This window comes from Haliotis asinina, chromosome 7 (genome assembly GCF_037392515.1).
Source record: "Haliotis asinina isolate JCU_RB_2024 chromosome 7, JCU_Hal_asi_v2, whole genome shotgun sequence".
Taxonomy (NCBI): Eukaryota; Metazoa; Mollusca; class Gastropoda; order Lepetellida; family Haliotidae; genus Haliotis; species Haliotis asinina.
In genome coordinates, this window is record NC_090286.1 from 64,307,021 (window position 1) to 64,322,707 (window position 15,687).

Consider the following 15,687-nt stretch of genomic DNA (forward strand, 5'->3'; position numbering starts at 1 on the left):
GTTAGAGCAAAGTAATTCGAATCCAGTTTGAAATAAAAACCTTCTGATTTCGCAAAATCTGACCATGTTGTAATATCCCAGTTAACTACTAAAGTTATGTCATTGAACACCCTGTGGCGATAGTGACTTGGTTGAACAGAGCAGAGGGGCGCTGCCCATCTGGAATCCCGCACCACGTGCAGGCCCCCCCATCAAGGCATACCAAACATGGCAGTGCGGTCTCCGTAAGCCGGCAGCCGGGCGTTCTATAAAAGAGAACGGCACCCAGACGGAGCGTTCACTCTCTAGGATCTAGCCGCTTGACTCTCGTGTTCCGTTGCTCTCACAAACTCCTTCAGCCATGGATGATGATGTTGCTGCTTTGGTCTGTGACAACGGCTCCGGCATGTGCAAGGCCGGTTTCGCCGGAGACGATGCTCCCAGAGCTGTCTTTCCCTCCATCGTCGGACGCCCAAGACATCAGGTAAGGCATAAACTTAAGAAATGATGAAATAAGAATCTAAAGAATTTCGATGATAAACGAGATAAGACAAATTAACAGTCCTTCCAATTCATGCTTACAATTCTCCGATAATGTCCTTTTGTTAAATATATCACGATTAGAGATCGGGAGAGAAATTCCAGGATTTTATGAAAGTTAGCACTTTTACCAAGGATGGGTATAGGATGTTTGATGAAATTAGCTCTGTTGTGACCTTGACATTCACATTGATGTATCGACTGATTATATGAAGATAGTTAGTTGCATTGCTATTTAACAATCTATTCGTAATATATTTCACTGATAAATGTGATTCATAGTGCCAGTTAGTATATATGCAGACACAGCTATTTATCCAAGTACTAGTATCCATCAAGTGAGGAGATTCTAAACTCAGCACAGTAAAGCACAATCCTACACTCGTATATTCTGAGTACTGTGTTGCTTTCACTAATCTTTTCTTTCCATTTTTCCGTCTGAAATCCCATCATTCTCTTCTCTTTCTCTCACGCCTTTTCGCGGTCAGTCTATAAATAACTTCTCACACACACACATGTACATTTATGGTAATGGGATTTGTGGGGCGCTTCATCAAACTGGCATTTCTTCCCGGGGCACTCACAGACCGTGTCAAGTGGGTGGTGGTGGGTTTATCCTGTCAGGTTTTAATTTCTTTTTGATAATGATATTTTGCATGTTTAGTTTATTTATTTCAATGATAACCTACCTATCCTTAGGCAAGAGATGTGACTTTGTCAAGACCTGGTTGAACAGTGGATAGTAGCAGACATTATTCTCCTTTAAAGCAATTCGGACCATTATCCATTACTTTCACTGTTCATTATGTCATTGTCATTCAGTTCACATTTCACAAAATAAATGAGATTTCCCAACCACAATTGCTGTTGTAGACGTTTAGGAATACACCCCAGGCATTAACCCCTACACATAATGCATTTACCCTGAAATTATCTCATATCAAAATTTACACTATTCCTGCAAAGTGTTATCGACTCTCGGACTGGTTCCACATAATATGGCCGGTTATGGAAACATTCATGATTCTAAACAGCCCTCACTGTTCTGAAAATCACCAATCACATTTATGACGATGTGGTACTAATGTCCTTATCTAGACAGATAAGATGTAACTCTGAATGTAGCAGCTACTGCTGAATTGTCTGAGTGAGTTTGACTGAGTGAGTTTAGTTTTACGCCGCACTCAGCAATATTCCAGCTATATGGCGGGCCGAATTGTCTAATAAATGACATTCCTTTCGCCCTCATTATGACTGACTGTGATTAAGACTAGGTGCCAGTGTAAGTCTAGTTCCCAATGTTGCATTTATTGCGGAATAACAAGCACGTCCCCCCCAGACACTTCAAACACTTTCTGTATACTGTCGATATGAGTAACCTCGCCATGAATACTCAATATACTGTGTCTGTTTTCAGGGTGTGATGGTCGGTATGGGTCAGAAAGACAGCTACGTCGGTGACGAGGCTCAGTCCAAGAGAGGTATCCTCACACTCAAGTATCCCATCGAGCACGGAATCGTCACCAACTGGGATGACATGGAGAAGATCTGGCATCACACCTTCTACAACGAGCTCCGTGTTGCACCCGAGGAGCACCCCGTTCTCCTGACAGAGGCTCCCCTCAACCCCAAGGCCAACCGTGAAAAGATGACCCAGATCATGTTCGAGACCTTCAACTCTCCAGCTATGTATGTGGCCATCCAGGCTGTTCTGTCTCTGTACGCTTCTGGTCGTACCACGGGTATTGTTTTGGACTCTGGTGATGGTGTCACCCACACTGTACCCATCTATGAAGGTTACGCCCTTCCCCACGCCATCATGAGGTTGGATCTTGCCGGTCGTGACCTGACTGATTACCTCATGAAGATCCTCACTGAGCGTGGTTACTCCTTCACCACCACCGCTGAGAGAGAAATCGTCAGAGACATCAAGGAGAAGTTGTGCTACATCGCTCTTGATTTCGAGCAGGAAATGGCTACTGCTTCATCTTCTTCCTCCCTGGAGAAGAGCTACGAGTTGCCCGATGGTCAAGTCATCACCATCGGAAACGAGAGGTTCCGTTGCCCAGAGTCTCTCTTCCAGCCATCCTTCTTGGGTATGGAATCTGCTGGTATCCATGAAACCACATTCAACTCCATCATGAAGTGCGATGTTGATATCCGTAAGGACTTGTACGCCAACACTGTTCTCTCTGGAGGTACCACTATGTTCCCTGGTATCGCCGACAGAATGCAGAAGGAGATCACAGCCCTTGCCCCAAGCACAATGAAGATCAAGATCATCGCTCCTCCAGAGAGGAAATACTCCGTCTGGATCGGTGGCTCCATCCTTGCCTCCCTGTCCACCTTCCAGCAAATGTGGATCAGCAAGCAGGAGTACGATGAGTCCGGTCCATCTATTGTGCACAGGAAGTGCTTCTAAATGCTTTATAAATAAACCTAGAGAACATTCAACGGACCGGAAAAATAATGAGACATTCGGCTGAAGTGAATAAATGTTACAAATTGTAAGTAACACGCTGTAATCATATTCATGTGTTGAATAAATTAATAGCTTGAAAAACACCCAACTGTGTCATCCTTCATTGCATGCTTATCCCACGAGGGAAGTCGCTATCTCTCCGCTAACAAATCACTGAAGTAACAGTTCAAAGCAATGTAAGTACTGGAAAATATATTCGTTTAAATTATAATTGTTTTAACATATCACCAGGCAGACGTTTATGAAATGTGCAGGCAAAATGTCTCATATGCGGATTTTCGAAACTGAAAAGAACGTGTGCCACATGTGAGTCTTATTCAGAAAATGACCATGTGAGGCAGTGGGGCAGGGGAGGTAATTCACTTATGAAACATTTCTTCTGATAATTTCTTTATCAATAATACATATCGACTGGCCAAATGAATCAGACTTCATCATTCTTCAAAATAGTCTAGTGTCGAACCTTCAATCCTGGATGGTTGTAATAGAAAACGTTCCCGATGTGCAACCAGTATGGTCAGTGTAAGGCTGCTTGAAGTAATGACAGTCACTTGTCACTACGGTTTTCAAGTTGCAGCAGATGTGGGATGTTGAACGTGAAACATACACCGCAGCCGATACCCAGACACACCGAAATCTCGCTACTTCCAGGCACCCTCTGCACATTACACGCCAGCAGATGAACATGTTTCCGATCAACCTGTTGGAAGGATGTGCATGTCGATAACAATGTTTGGATGCCGCACGTGGGAAACTAGGCACGTTCTGCACAACATATGGTAGTTATTACATTAGAGGAAGAAAATCTTTCTATTAGTTTTCTCACATAAATTGCTAGATCTTATTTCAAAGTACTTAAATGAATGTAATAATGCTAGAATTCACACCCTTCAAACACGCATCGTTCAGAGGGTTTGCTTCAGAGTTAGATCTGAAGATCATACGTAGACAAATATATTACAATGCACTGTTTGCATTTCTTCCATGTTGGAAATGAAAGCATGAATTAAGCTACACTTCCCTTACAATGTGTTCAGTAGATGTAAACATCTCACGATCGAAGTGACAGGATGCCAATATGAACTATTCTCAAGTACTACAGTCGGTGTTGTCAGTTAAGTCTTGGGTATCTGCACTGAGAAACTATGACACCATATAATCGTCGTCCTGCATGAGATATCGACAGTACAGGACATTAGTTATGACGTCACGGAGTCGCCACCTCTGCCTTTAGCAGTGACAGTATGACAGTTCCACACTCAGGGTTGAATAAAATATTATGCCATGAAATGTAAGTAATGGCAACAAAACTCTTTCTTTAGACAGATATCTGTAATATGATGAAATTGTGTTTAATAGATAGAAACACTTACATGTCTGCATTATGTATGAAACAGACCCTGCTAACACGAGAACATTATGTATAACGGACACATCTCAAACATCCGCATCTTATAAAATGGAAACTGCTGCTATGAGAATGTGTATAAGGATATTACTAACAGGGCTACACTACGTATTACAAACACTGCAAAGATGATAACATTATGCATAAAGGACATTGGTGACATGACCACGTTGTGCATAACAGATCTAGACATTGATGACAGGACGATGTTGTGCCTCTCATGAAACTCAGGACTACACAATATATAACGGACACTGCTGACATAGCAACACTATGCATAACGGACACTGCTAACGCGGTAAGATTATGTACACCGGAAACTGCTGGAAACAGAACATTACTATCTATAACAGACACTGCAAACATGAGAGCATTTCACATAACGGGCACTCCTAATTTGATCACACTATGTAAAACGGACACGGCTTTCATAGTCACATATAACGGACACTGCTAATATGACCACACTATGTAAAACGGACACTGCTAACATGAGGGTACTGCGTATTACGAACACTGTTAATATGAACACATTGTGCGTAAGAAACACTGCTCATATGACCAAACTATGTGTAATGAACATTGCTTTCATCGTCACACTATGTGTAACAGACACTGCTAACATGAGAGCAATACATATAACGGACACTTTTAATATTACCACACTATGTAAAACGGACACTGCTAATATGACCACACTGTGCATAAGGGACACTGCTTGAAATGTGTACGTTATGTGAATGATATTACGGGACTGCTTCTTAGCGCTACATCATGATCAGGTGAGTGAAGGGACAGAAAGTAGGCCGAAAAGACTCCTGATTTGAACGAATCGTACATGATCACTGCCCTGTGACGTTCTCTTCTGGTACTCTGTGATACAGGTCACCCGAGTGGACTACTGATTAAGAAGTATTTTATGCCTGCTTCAAGCGTATTAACAATAATGTCAACCATTTAATGAGGATATTTAAGATCTGTCGTTACTAACGTGAAGACTAAGAAGTACTGCTTCTCGCGTGCTTTGTCTAATGGCGATAACCAAACACAGCATATCAGCAGCAGGTGAGAAAAGTGTTATTCAAGTCAAAACATGAACATATACAAGGGCATTACAAAGTTTGCTGACTGTGGTCCTTACAGCGCCACCTACTGGTCGGACGTTTACTCACCCAGTTCGGTGAAACCACAGCTGATCCATATTGAAATCTTCCCATTACGATTCAGATTAACACTAAACTGCCTAAGATACACGAAGGATGAGGGAGGATGAAGTGTTCGACAGGTAACCATTTATGATCCACTATCTCCAGCCTTGGTGCCTTCGAACATGGTATGAGTTTAAGCAAACCAGTAACTGTGCTGACTCATCACAGGGCACTTCAGACAGATTGGTTACTGCTGTCCCGCTGTTCAGGAAGGGTACTTACAGCCGTCTTGTGTAAGATTACAGGTGTCGTCCACTCGGCCTAATAACAGTTACACAACTGAAATCACCAATACCGTTTACACAGCGTGGCCCATAGTCGCAGTTTTGCCACAGATTACCCACAGTCTGTTTTATCGCACAATGTGAAAAAGGATCGATTGAAGAAACGTCAATTGTTTCTTCATGAAAGTGATATTGATCATAAATCACAAACAAAATTCAAAACTTCGCTTAATGAATGATTCTCTTGTTCTACTTTAATGAAATAGCTTTCAAGAATATGGCTATTATATAATTAATTATGTGATACCTAATACTTTCCAGAAAGTTTTCTATAAATCTATTAGAAGAACACGGGTGTTTGGAAATGTACACCAGAATGAGGGAAATATAATGTGTGATATATGATTTTTTTTATCTCAATCTCAAACAGAGATACCACCAAGACGTCTTCATACGAAATCAATGTAACACCATGGACATAATGTATCAATTAACACGGATCACTAATAGAACTGATTTTTATGTTTACGCCAGTAAGAAGAATCGATTCTCTGTTATATTAGTCCTTGTGGACTATTTTCACAAAACTCTGTCTGGAAAGACACACACGACTAGGTCAAGGAGCATATGGTAGCCCCCGCCTGGACCATTCTGTCCGACATGAAAGGGTGTTATGCAATACAGTATGTTAGAATGATATGTGTATAATCAACTGCAATCACTTGCTACGTTCCTATGATTTCAGATATACAACCTGATTGGTCTTCGAATAATGGGGGCAAGTATAAAAGATGTCGGGATGTTAACATCGACAGTGCATTCTCTTTCAGCCATCAGTGGACTCACATCGTGTTTACTGTTTCTCACACAACTACCTACAGCCATGGATGATGATGTTGCTGCTTTGGTCTGTGACAATGGCTCCGGCATGTGCAAGGCCGGTTTCGCCGGTGACGATGCTCCCCGAGCTGTCTTTCCCTCCATCGTCGGACGCCCAAGACATCAGGTAAGGAATGACCTTAAAAATGATGCCATCAGGTAGCACCTATATTTAGACACAAACGCAGCATTAAATACTACAGCTTACTTACTACTGAATGACGACAATTCCATTTGAATAAACAATTTCTTCAGGCAGATAAACAAGAACATGATTCGGTATACATCCTAATCCCCTTCTAATTACATAAATCATTGCAAACATTTTGTCCAAGGCATTTTTGTAACTTATAATATATTCACTCTAGGGCGTGATGGTCGGTATGGGTCAGAAAGACAGCTACGTCGGTGACGAGGCTCAGTCCAAGAGAGGTATCCTCACACTCAAGTACCCCATCGAGCACGGAATCGTCACCAACTGGGATGACATGGAGAAGATCTGGCATCACACCTTCTACAACGAGCTCCGTGTTGCACCCGAGGAGCACCCCGTTCTCCTGACAGAGGCTCCCCTCAACCCCAAGGCCAACCGTGAAAAGATGACCCAGATCATGTTCGAGACCTTCAACTCTCCAGCTATGTATGTGGCCATCCAGGCTGTTCTGTCTCTGTACGCTTCTGGTCGTACCACGGGTATTGTTTTGGACTCTGGTGATGGTGTCACCCACACTGTACCCATCTATGAAGGTTACGCTCTTCCCCATGCCATCATGAGGCTGGATCTTGCCGGTCGTGACCTGACAGATTACCTCATGAAAATCCTCACTGAGCGTGGTTACTCCTTCACCACCACCGCTGAGAGAGAAATCGTCAGAGACATCAAGGAGAAGTTGTGCTACATCGCCCTTGACTTCGAGCAGGAACTGGCTACTGCTTCATCTTCTTCCTCCCTGGAGAAGAGCTACGAGTTGCCCGATGGTCAAGTCATCACCATTGGTAACGAGAGGTTCCGTTGTCCAGAGGCCCTCTTTCAGCCGTCTTTCTTGGGTATGGAAACTGTAGGTATTCACGAAACCACATTCAACTCCATTATGAAGTGCGATGTTGATATCCGAAAGGACTTGTACGCCAACACTGTTCTCTCAGGAGGTACCACTATGTTCCCTGGTATCGCCGACAGAATGCAGAAGGAGATCACATCTCTTGCCCCAAGTACAATGAAGATCAAGATCATCGCTCCTCCAGAGAGGAAATACTCCGTCTGGATCGGTGGCTCCATCCTTGCCTCTCTGTCCACCTTCCAGCAAATGTGGATTAGCAAGCAGGAGTACGATGAGTCCGGCCCATCCATTGTGCACAGGAAGTGCTTCTAAAATTGCTAAAATGTTACCCCGTTGATGTCTGATATCCTATTTACATATATTTATTATTTAGTCCAATGATTTGATCAGAAAAGTATGGATCTGATAGAAACAATAAATCAGTTTGAACACTACTTTGACTGTTTCTTAGCTGTTGTTCAGAATGTATCAACATCATTCAGGGACGAACACATGACACTTTTTATGTTTATGGTGGTTCTTGTTGATTCCAACCAAGGATTAAGAAGAAAATGACTGAAATCATTTGTAAATTGTAGATGCAATTCATTTCTAAAGGGCCAAAATTGTGGGTGATCTGCAGATTCACCTCAAGTCGAGTACTTGAAGTGACCCATGGACAATCTCACGTCACGCTCGGAGCAAGGTAGTAGGCGCAGTTGCACCTGACCTTTAAACATGAACGATTTTCTGAGATGTCTGCAGAAGGGTTCAGCTTATCACGATATGTCTCAACACATATATTTATATGATTAACCAAACTCCTACTGAATATATGGTGATATGTTAGCTTAACCCACCTGAGCAGTGATAAGTAGGCCTAACCCAACTGCAGGGTGATAAGTAGACTTAACCCAACTGAAGCGTGGTCAGTAGGCTTAATTCAACTGATGGGTGATATGTAGGTTTAACCCAACCGAATGGTGATATGTAGGCCTAATCCAACTGACGGGTGATAAGTAGGCTTAACGCAACTGAAGGGTTATATGTACGCTTTAATCCAACTGAAGGGTGATAAGTAGGCTTAACCCAACTGAAAAGTGATAAGTGGGCTTAACGCAATCGAAGGGTGATACGTAGGCTTAACCCAACTGAAGAGTGGTAAGTGGACTTAACGCATCTGAAGGGTGACAGGTAGGCTTAACCTAACTGAAAAGTGATAAGTAGGCTTAACGCAAGTGAAGGGTGATAAGTAAGCTTAACCCTACTGAAGAGTGGTAAGTGGGCTTAACGCAACTAAAGGGTGATAAGTAGGCTTAACCCAACCGAAGGGTGATAAATAGGCTTAATTCAATGGAAGAGTGATATGTAGGCTTAACAAAACAGAAGGGTCATTATGTAGGCTGAACCGAACCGAAGGGTGATAAGTAGGCTTAACCCAACTGAAGGGTGATATGTATGCTTAATCCAACTGAAGGGTGGTAAGTAGGCTGAATTCAGCTGAAGGATGATAAGTAGGCTTAACCCAACTGAAGGGTGAAAAGTAGGCGTAACCGAACTGAAGGGTGATAAGTAAGCTTAATTGAACTGAAGGGTGATTATGTAGGCTTAACCCAACTGACGGGTGATATGTTGGCTTAACCCCAGTGAACAGTGATGTGTAGGCTTAACCCAAGTGAACAATGATATGTAGGCTTAACCCAACTGAAGGGTGATATGCATAGGTTAACGACCCACTGAGAGGTGATAAATGTGATAGTTGACTTACCCTTATCCTAACATCCTCGATATCCCAAGGGTATACGTTCCGATAAGTCTCCACTATACCCTGGACGCATCTACGGTTCTGCCCGATAAATTTATTACCTCCCTTTGCTGGCTCCGCCTTCGCACAGTAGCCAATCAGCTAGGCCGCCGTTATAACTGAGCTTGCCAGTGTCAACACAGGTAGCGGTCGCAACTGCAAAGGTTTGCTCGCAGTGCGTCCCAGATTTTAGGGAAATCATACAAACAAATTGACATGTCCGAAACTTTAAAACAACATATGCAAGAACGCCTTCTAACTCTTCCAGAGAACCTCTGCATGGTTTCTGTTGCCAAGTATAATCGGTTAGATAATTCAAAAAACGAAAGTGAGTTGTGATTGGTTCGCTCAACTTCCCAGCGTAGACACCTGACTGGTCAAGGGAGGTAATAAATTTATCGGGCAGAGCCGTAGATGCGTCCAGGGTATAGTGGAGACTTATCGGAACGTATACCCTGGAGATATCGAGGATGTTATCCTAATGGCATCGTCCATATATCGGCCCTAGGTAGATACGAAACCATTTAAATGAACTGTGTATGTTCATGATTTCGAACATTCGTCAAAGCGCAACCTGATCACGTCACGATCTCTGACGATATGCACGTTTTTCACGAACATATCAATGCAGTGTGTAATTTGTGAACCTGGGTGACAGTCATCGGCAGCCATTACTGGAAGGATCATGCTTTGTGAAGTGAAGAATTGTTTCATGCGTCTAAAGTCAGAGTCGTAGCTTGGTATAGAGAAAACTGCAACAGGTGAGCGTTTGTTTGAAGCGAACTTTTACCGTAACGATTTACGACAGAACTAATTTAAATTGACAGTCGAGTGTTCAATATGTTTACCAAAGAAAGTAACGTCAGAATCGATCAAGTCATGTGATGTCCCACTGTTCAACTTTTGCCCGAATTAATATGTCGTTAATAAATGTCTGTAATTGAAACCTTCTGGAGTGTCTTACTGTATTTTGCTAATGTTACTAAAAGGCATTTCTCAGACGTAGTAGGCAAGCCTTGGGACATAACACGCTGCACAAGACTGTTCACGAGATGTGTGCCAGGGCGGGTATTGAAGGTTATAACACGCTGCACAAGACTGTTCCCTAAAGGTGTGCCAGGGCCGGTATTGAAGGTTATAACACGCTGCACAAGACTGTTCCCTAAAGGTGTGCCAGGGCGGGTATTGAAGGTTATAACACGCTGCACAAGACTGTTCCCTAAAGGTGTGCCAGGGCGGGTATTGAAGGTTACAACACGCTGACTAAGACTGTTCCCGAAAGGTGTGCCAGGGCGGGTATTGAAGGTTTTAACACGCTGCACAAGACTGTTCACGAAAGGTGTGCCAGGGCGGGTATTGAAGGTTTTAACACGCTGCACAAGACCGTTCCCGAAAGGTGTGCCAGGGCGGGTATTGAAGGTTATAACACGCTGCACAAGACTGTTCCCGAAAGGTGTGCCAGGGCGGGTATTGAAGGTTTTAACACGCTGCACAAGACTGTTCCCGAAAGGTGTGCCAGGGCGGGTATTGAAGGTTTTAACACGCTGCACAAGACTGTTCCCGAAAGGTGTGCCAGGGCGGGTATTGAAGGTTACAACACGCTGCACAAGACTGTTCCCGAAAGGTGTGCCAGGGCGGGTATTGAAGGTTACAACACGCTGCACAAGACTGTTCCCTAAAGGTGTGCCAGGGCAGGTATTGAAGGTTACAACACGCTGCACAAGACTGTTCCCTAAAGGTGTGCCAGGGCGGGTATTGAAGGTTTTAACACGCTGCACAAGACTGTTCCCTAAAGGTGTGCCAGGGCGGGTATTGAAGGTTATAACACGCTGCACAAGACTGTTCCCGAAAGGTGTGCCAGGGCGGGTATTGAAGGTTACAACACGCTGCACAAGACTGTTCCCGAAAGGTGTGCCAGGGCGGGTATTGAAGGTTATAACACCAATCACTCATATGAATGTGGTGAGTTTTTCTTCACTAGTTTCAACATTTGTAATACACGTGCCGGGGTTGCTATGTGAAGGTTACTTTTGCATCCAACGTACTTTAAATTTAATAATTTACATCCTCTAACGGCTCTTACAGAGGGAAAATTCCAGATGTCCGATATCGAGTGAAGAATAGATTCCGAGGCTAAGCCGAGGAAAAGTGAGGTATCTGCAGCGGTGAAAACAATATACCACTATATAGTAACCTCGGCTTGTGGAGCTATGGGAGAAAAAACAACCCGTTGAAACAAAGGATATATCATAACTTAGTGGTATATGTAAGCTTAAACCCAGCTGAAGGGTGATACGTAGGCTTTACCTATGGGCCATTAAGCACCGGTGAAAGGCGATCTCTGGATTCACTAGAAGTAGGCTGATATATACCCGTGGATGTGAGATATATACCTGTAGATCTGCCACATATACCTGTAATTGTGAGATCTATACCTGTAGGTGTGGGGTGTATACCTCTAGAAGTAAGATATACACGTGTAGGTGTGAGATACATACCTACAGGTCTGGGATCTACACCTGTAGGTCTAACTCTGGGGTGACCCTTTTTGTTGCGATATGGAATAAGGTAATAATACCCTCTGCCTTCACTCACTGGCATCAAGGCCTGCTGTACAACAGAGGCTCTCCGGCATCATTCACTGGCATCAAGGCCTGCTGTACAACAGAGGCTCTCCGGCATCATTCACTGGCATCAAGGCCTGCTGTACAACAGAGGCTCTCCTGCATCATTCAATGGCATCAAGGCCTGCTATACAACAGAGGCTCTCCGGCATCATTCACTGGCATCAAGGCCTGCTATACAACAGAGGCTCTCCGGCATCATTCACTGGCATCAAGGCCTGCTATACAACAGAGGCTCTCCGGCATCATTCACTGGCATCAAGGCCTGCTATACAACAGAGGCTCTCCGGCATCATTCACTGGCATCAAGGCCTGCTATACAACAGAGGCTCTCTGGCATCACTCACTGGCATCAAGGCCTGCTATACAACAGAGGCTCTCCGGCATCATTCACTGGCATCAAGGCCTGCTGTACAACAGAGGTTCTCCGGCATCATTCACTGGCATCAAGGCCTGCTATACAACAGAGGCTCTCCGGCATCATTCACTGGCATCAAGGCCTGCTATACAACAGAGGCTCCTCGCCATCATTCACTGGCATCAAGGCCTGCTGTACTATTGTCCAGGTAATTTACTATTTGTGCAAAAAAAAGACGCGAAAGGATTGTTGCTCTAGTTCTGTCGTTATATCTTATTGTTATACTTTATTGTTATAAGGTAAAAATCCATCTTTAAAACCATGAGAGAACAACTCTGACAAAATCCACGAAATCCGAACCTACAAACATTAGCGAGGTGCCCTACCTTCATGCTCACGAACACTGGGTTCCGCAGAATCTGTCGGGCGACCTGTCATCCCTCATAAACAGAACCTGTGTTGTGTATTGTGCACTTTTTTCAGCCCCGCCATATGTATATGATTATTATTGTATACATTTAATTTAAAATACAGTTAAACGGTGACCATGTGAAGATATACTAAATAAAAGATTTTGTTCAAGTACACATTCTGTTCAGGCTGCCGATAAGAAGTGTGCACATTTTGGTTTATTTTGAAATATTTTACCACTGCTTCTGTCAATTTCTCCTTTCCCGTGAATACCATATTTCAATATATCTCCGATGTTCATGTCAGATACAGTGTGATGACCAAAGTATCTCAAGGGTTATTTTAGAGAACACACACAGAAAAGCAGTTTATATGATATTGTAGAATATTTATTGCTTCTTTCATTGATGTTTTGGATATTAGAAGAAACAGTTTTTTTATAAAATCAATTTACACCTTTCTTAATATAGCGACATCTGAGGCGGCGTTAAGAAATGACATAAATCTTATCTCGAATAAGTTTTTTTGGATAATTTTTAATGGAAGTTATTTTTGCCTTCGCTGTTCCTGTGTGATCAACTAGGAACAAGTTCTGTGAATTAGTATAACATCCAAAATTCTGTTTTACGTGTATAGCTACTATCCTCAAAGCGCAACACTCTTCAGTTTTCCCAGTCGCTTTTTGTATGAAGACACATGTAAAGCTTCCGATACACGAATAAATAAAACTTGTGACAGAATTTCTGACAACTGACTGCTGACAGCTGGCTGACTGAACGTGGCATATTACACGTCAATAAATGTTTTAATGCCTTCGTTTTATAAATCAGGAAAAGTAATGTTGCGCGAAATCAGCTCAGAAGCTGGATATTACAAAGGATTCCTGTGAAAAATATTCCTGAACGATTCTGAGTTAGGAAAAGCAATAGATTCAGAATGAGTAAGCCAACCAATTTCTGTGGCTCAGGGATTATCATGTCACAATATTTTGAGTTGAAAATTAAAACCGCATTAAAAAGAAAGCCACCAGTTGTATCTCCGTGCTATTTATTGTGGGCCAGGAAGTCTGTACGTTTATCTTTCTATTTAAAGATATGCAATACTTCACTGTCAATGTTGTGACGTGAGAATTAAAGGACATTATATCTATGTTGAGAAAATGTTAAAAACATTTAGATTACGTATCGTATCCAAATACTTGTTTGATCAGTATTCATGATGTAAGACTTATAGAAAACAATTCCATGTTCATTATATAGAAGGGCGTTTCCACCCGTTACCAAAGTAAGAGCTGCGACAACTGATGGTGAGATGAAATATATGAAGTGACAAGCAACAGACTAGCATTAACAGGTAATAGGTGGGTGAGTATGGTTTTACGCCGTTTTCAATATATCCACCAATATCAAGGCGGAGACATCGGGAATGGGCCTCACACATTGTATCAAGTGGGGAATCAAACCCTGGTCTTCGGTGTGACGAGCGAACCATTTAACCACTGGGCTACCCTGTCGTCTTGAAAAGGTGGAAAATACGATGAGCAAATAGCACGCACAAGTCTGAAAGACAATATACAGACTGGATTAAATTGTAAACAGGATGTCTCATGATATGTATATAGTAAGTTGACAGAGTTTATCTGTGGATAAAGTACAGTTATAACAAATTCAAAATTTACTCCCTCGGCCAAGCGGTGAAGTCCATAAATGAAATTCATAACGTCATACAATTCGCAATAAAGGACCTAGATGTTTATTGCATGCCATCAACGACAAAGAGTGCTTGTATCAGCGTTTACATCTTTCCTTTATCTACAGATTTATTGATGTACATAATCAGGTTTCCCAAAATTGGCTCAGGTTAAGTTCGGCTATTTCGGCAACTTTAGCAAAGTTTTACCTTCCAAAATGCTTCAGAATCTCAAGATTTATGTCTTGCAGTATATACACACTCAAAGCAATTACATGAAAACTACTATGTTTATAAATGGACATCAACTCCTGAAACACCACGGCTGGTTAAATCTGGGTTTACATATGTGTGCAGAAATAAAAATATTAAAGAACTTGATATCTGTATATGACAGTTACGAATAGAAAACTTAATTAAAGAAAATACTGTGTATTTCTATGTAGTGCGTGTCTGCCGTCTAAAATGCTCAAGTAATTTCTACACATAACGGTTGTTCTTTCAGATTTTCATAACGCCCAATCGCAGGTTAAGGTGTGCTTCTTATGACATTAGTGTATTACTTCCGTTAGTAAGAACGTGCTGGAAAATAAAACATACACTTCTTGTTTATTGAATGAGTTCTTACTCACGGAAGTGTTTCACTAATGTCTTAACTGAGAGCGTCATTTATATGTATGAATACATACACTTATATATATATGAATATAAGTTGTATGCTTCATTTTTGACTCCCCAACTTCTAGAATGCCGATCAAACAATCAGTCGTGGGCAATTCCATTCTGGAGTGACACTTAATTAGCCTCGTTAGTTGACTGTCTAACCAAGATAGTGTATACCCTCGGTGGCAGCTCTGTAATTATATAATCGTTAATTACGGAGTTCACTCCAGAGAACATATTTCAGACAATAAGAGCCTCATTAGTGTCTCTTATGACATTAGTGTATCACTTCCAAGATGGTGTATTTCATCATAGAGCATATACCACATTCGCTATCTTGCAGATACAAATGATAACTTTGAAGTATGAAATCATTTT

General features: G+C 42.3%; 1 protein-coding gene across 1 annotated transcript; it reads left to right on the top strand.

The window, feature by feature from the left end:
- The first annotated feature begins 264 nt into the window (after positions 1-264).
- LOC137290559 (uncharacterized) lies at positions 265-8,093 on the top strand. The gene is made up of 4 exons (XM_067821596.1): positions 265-463; positions 1,937-2,933; positions 6,657-6,847; positions 7,089-8,093. The coding sequence occupies exons 1-4, from the start codon at positions 341-343 to the stop codon at positions 8,091-8,093; spliced, it is 2,316 nt and encodes a 771-aa protein (XP_067677697.1). The 5' UTR covers positions 265-340.
- Positions 8,094-15,687: the final 7,594 nt, after the last annotated feature.

Bases quoted from the DNA above. Each gene is read 5' to 3' on its own strand.
- LOC137290559 (XM_067821596.1), top strand. From the start codon at position 341: ATGGATGATGATGTTGCTGCTTTGGTCTGTGACAACGGCTCCGGCATG. The intron at 464-1,936 runs GTAAGGCATAAA...GTCTGTTTTCAG, and splicing joins TCGGACGCCCAAGACATCAG to GGTGTGATGGTCGGTATGGG. The intron at 2,934-6,656 runs GCTTCTAAATGC...TAACATCGACAG, and splicing joins ATCTATTGTGCACAGGAAGT to TGCATTCTCTTTCAGCCATC.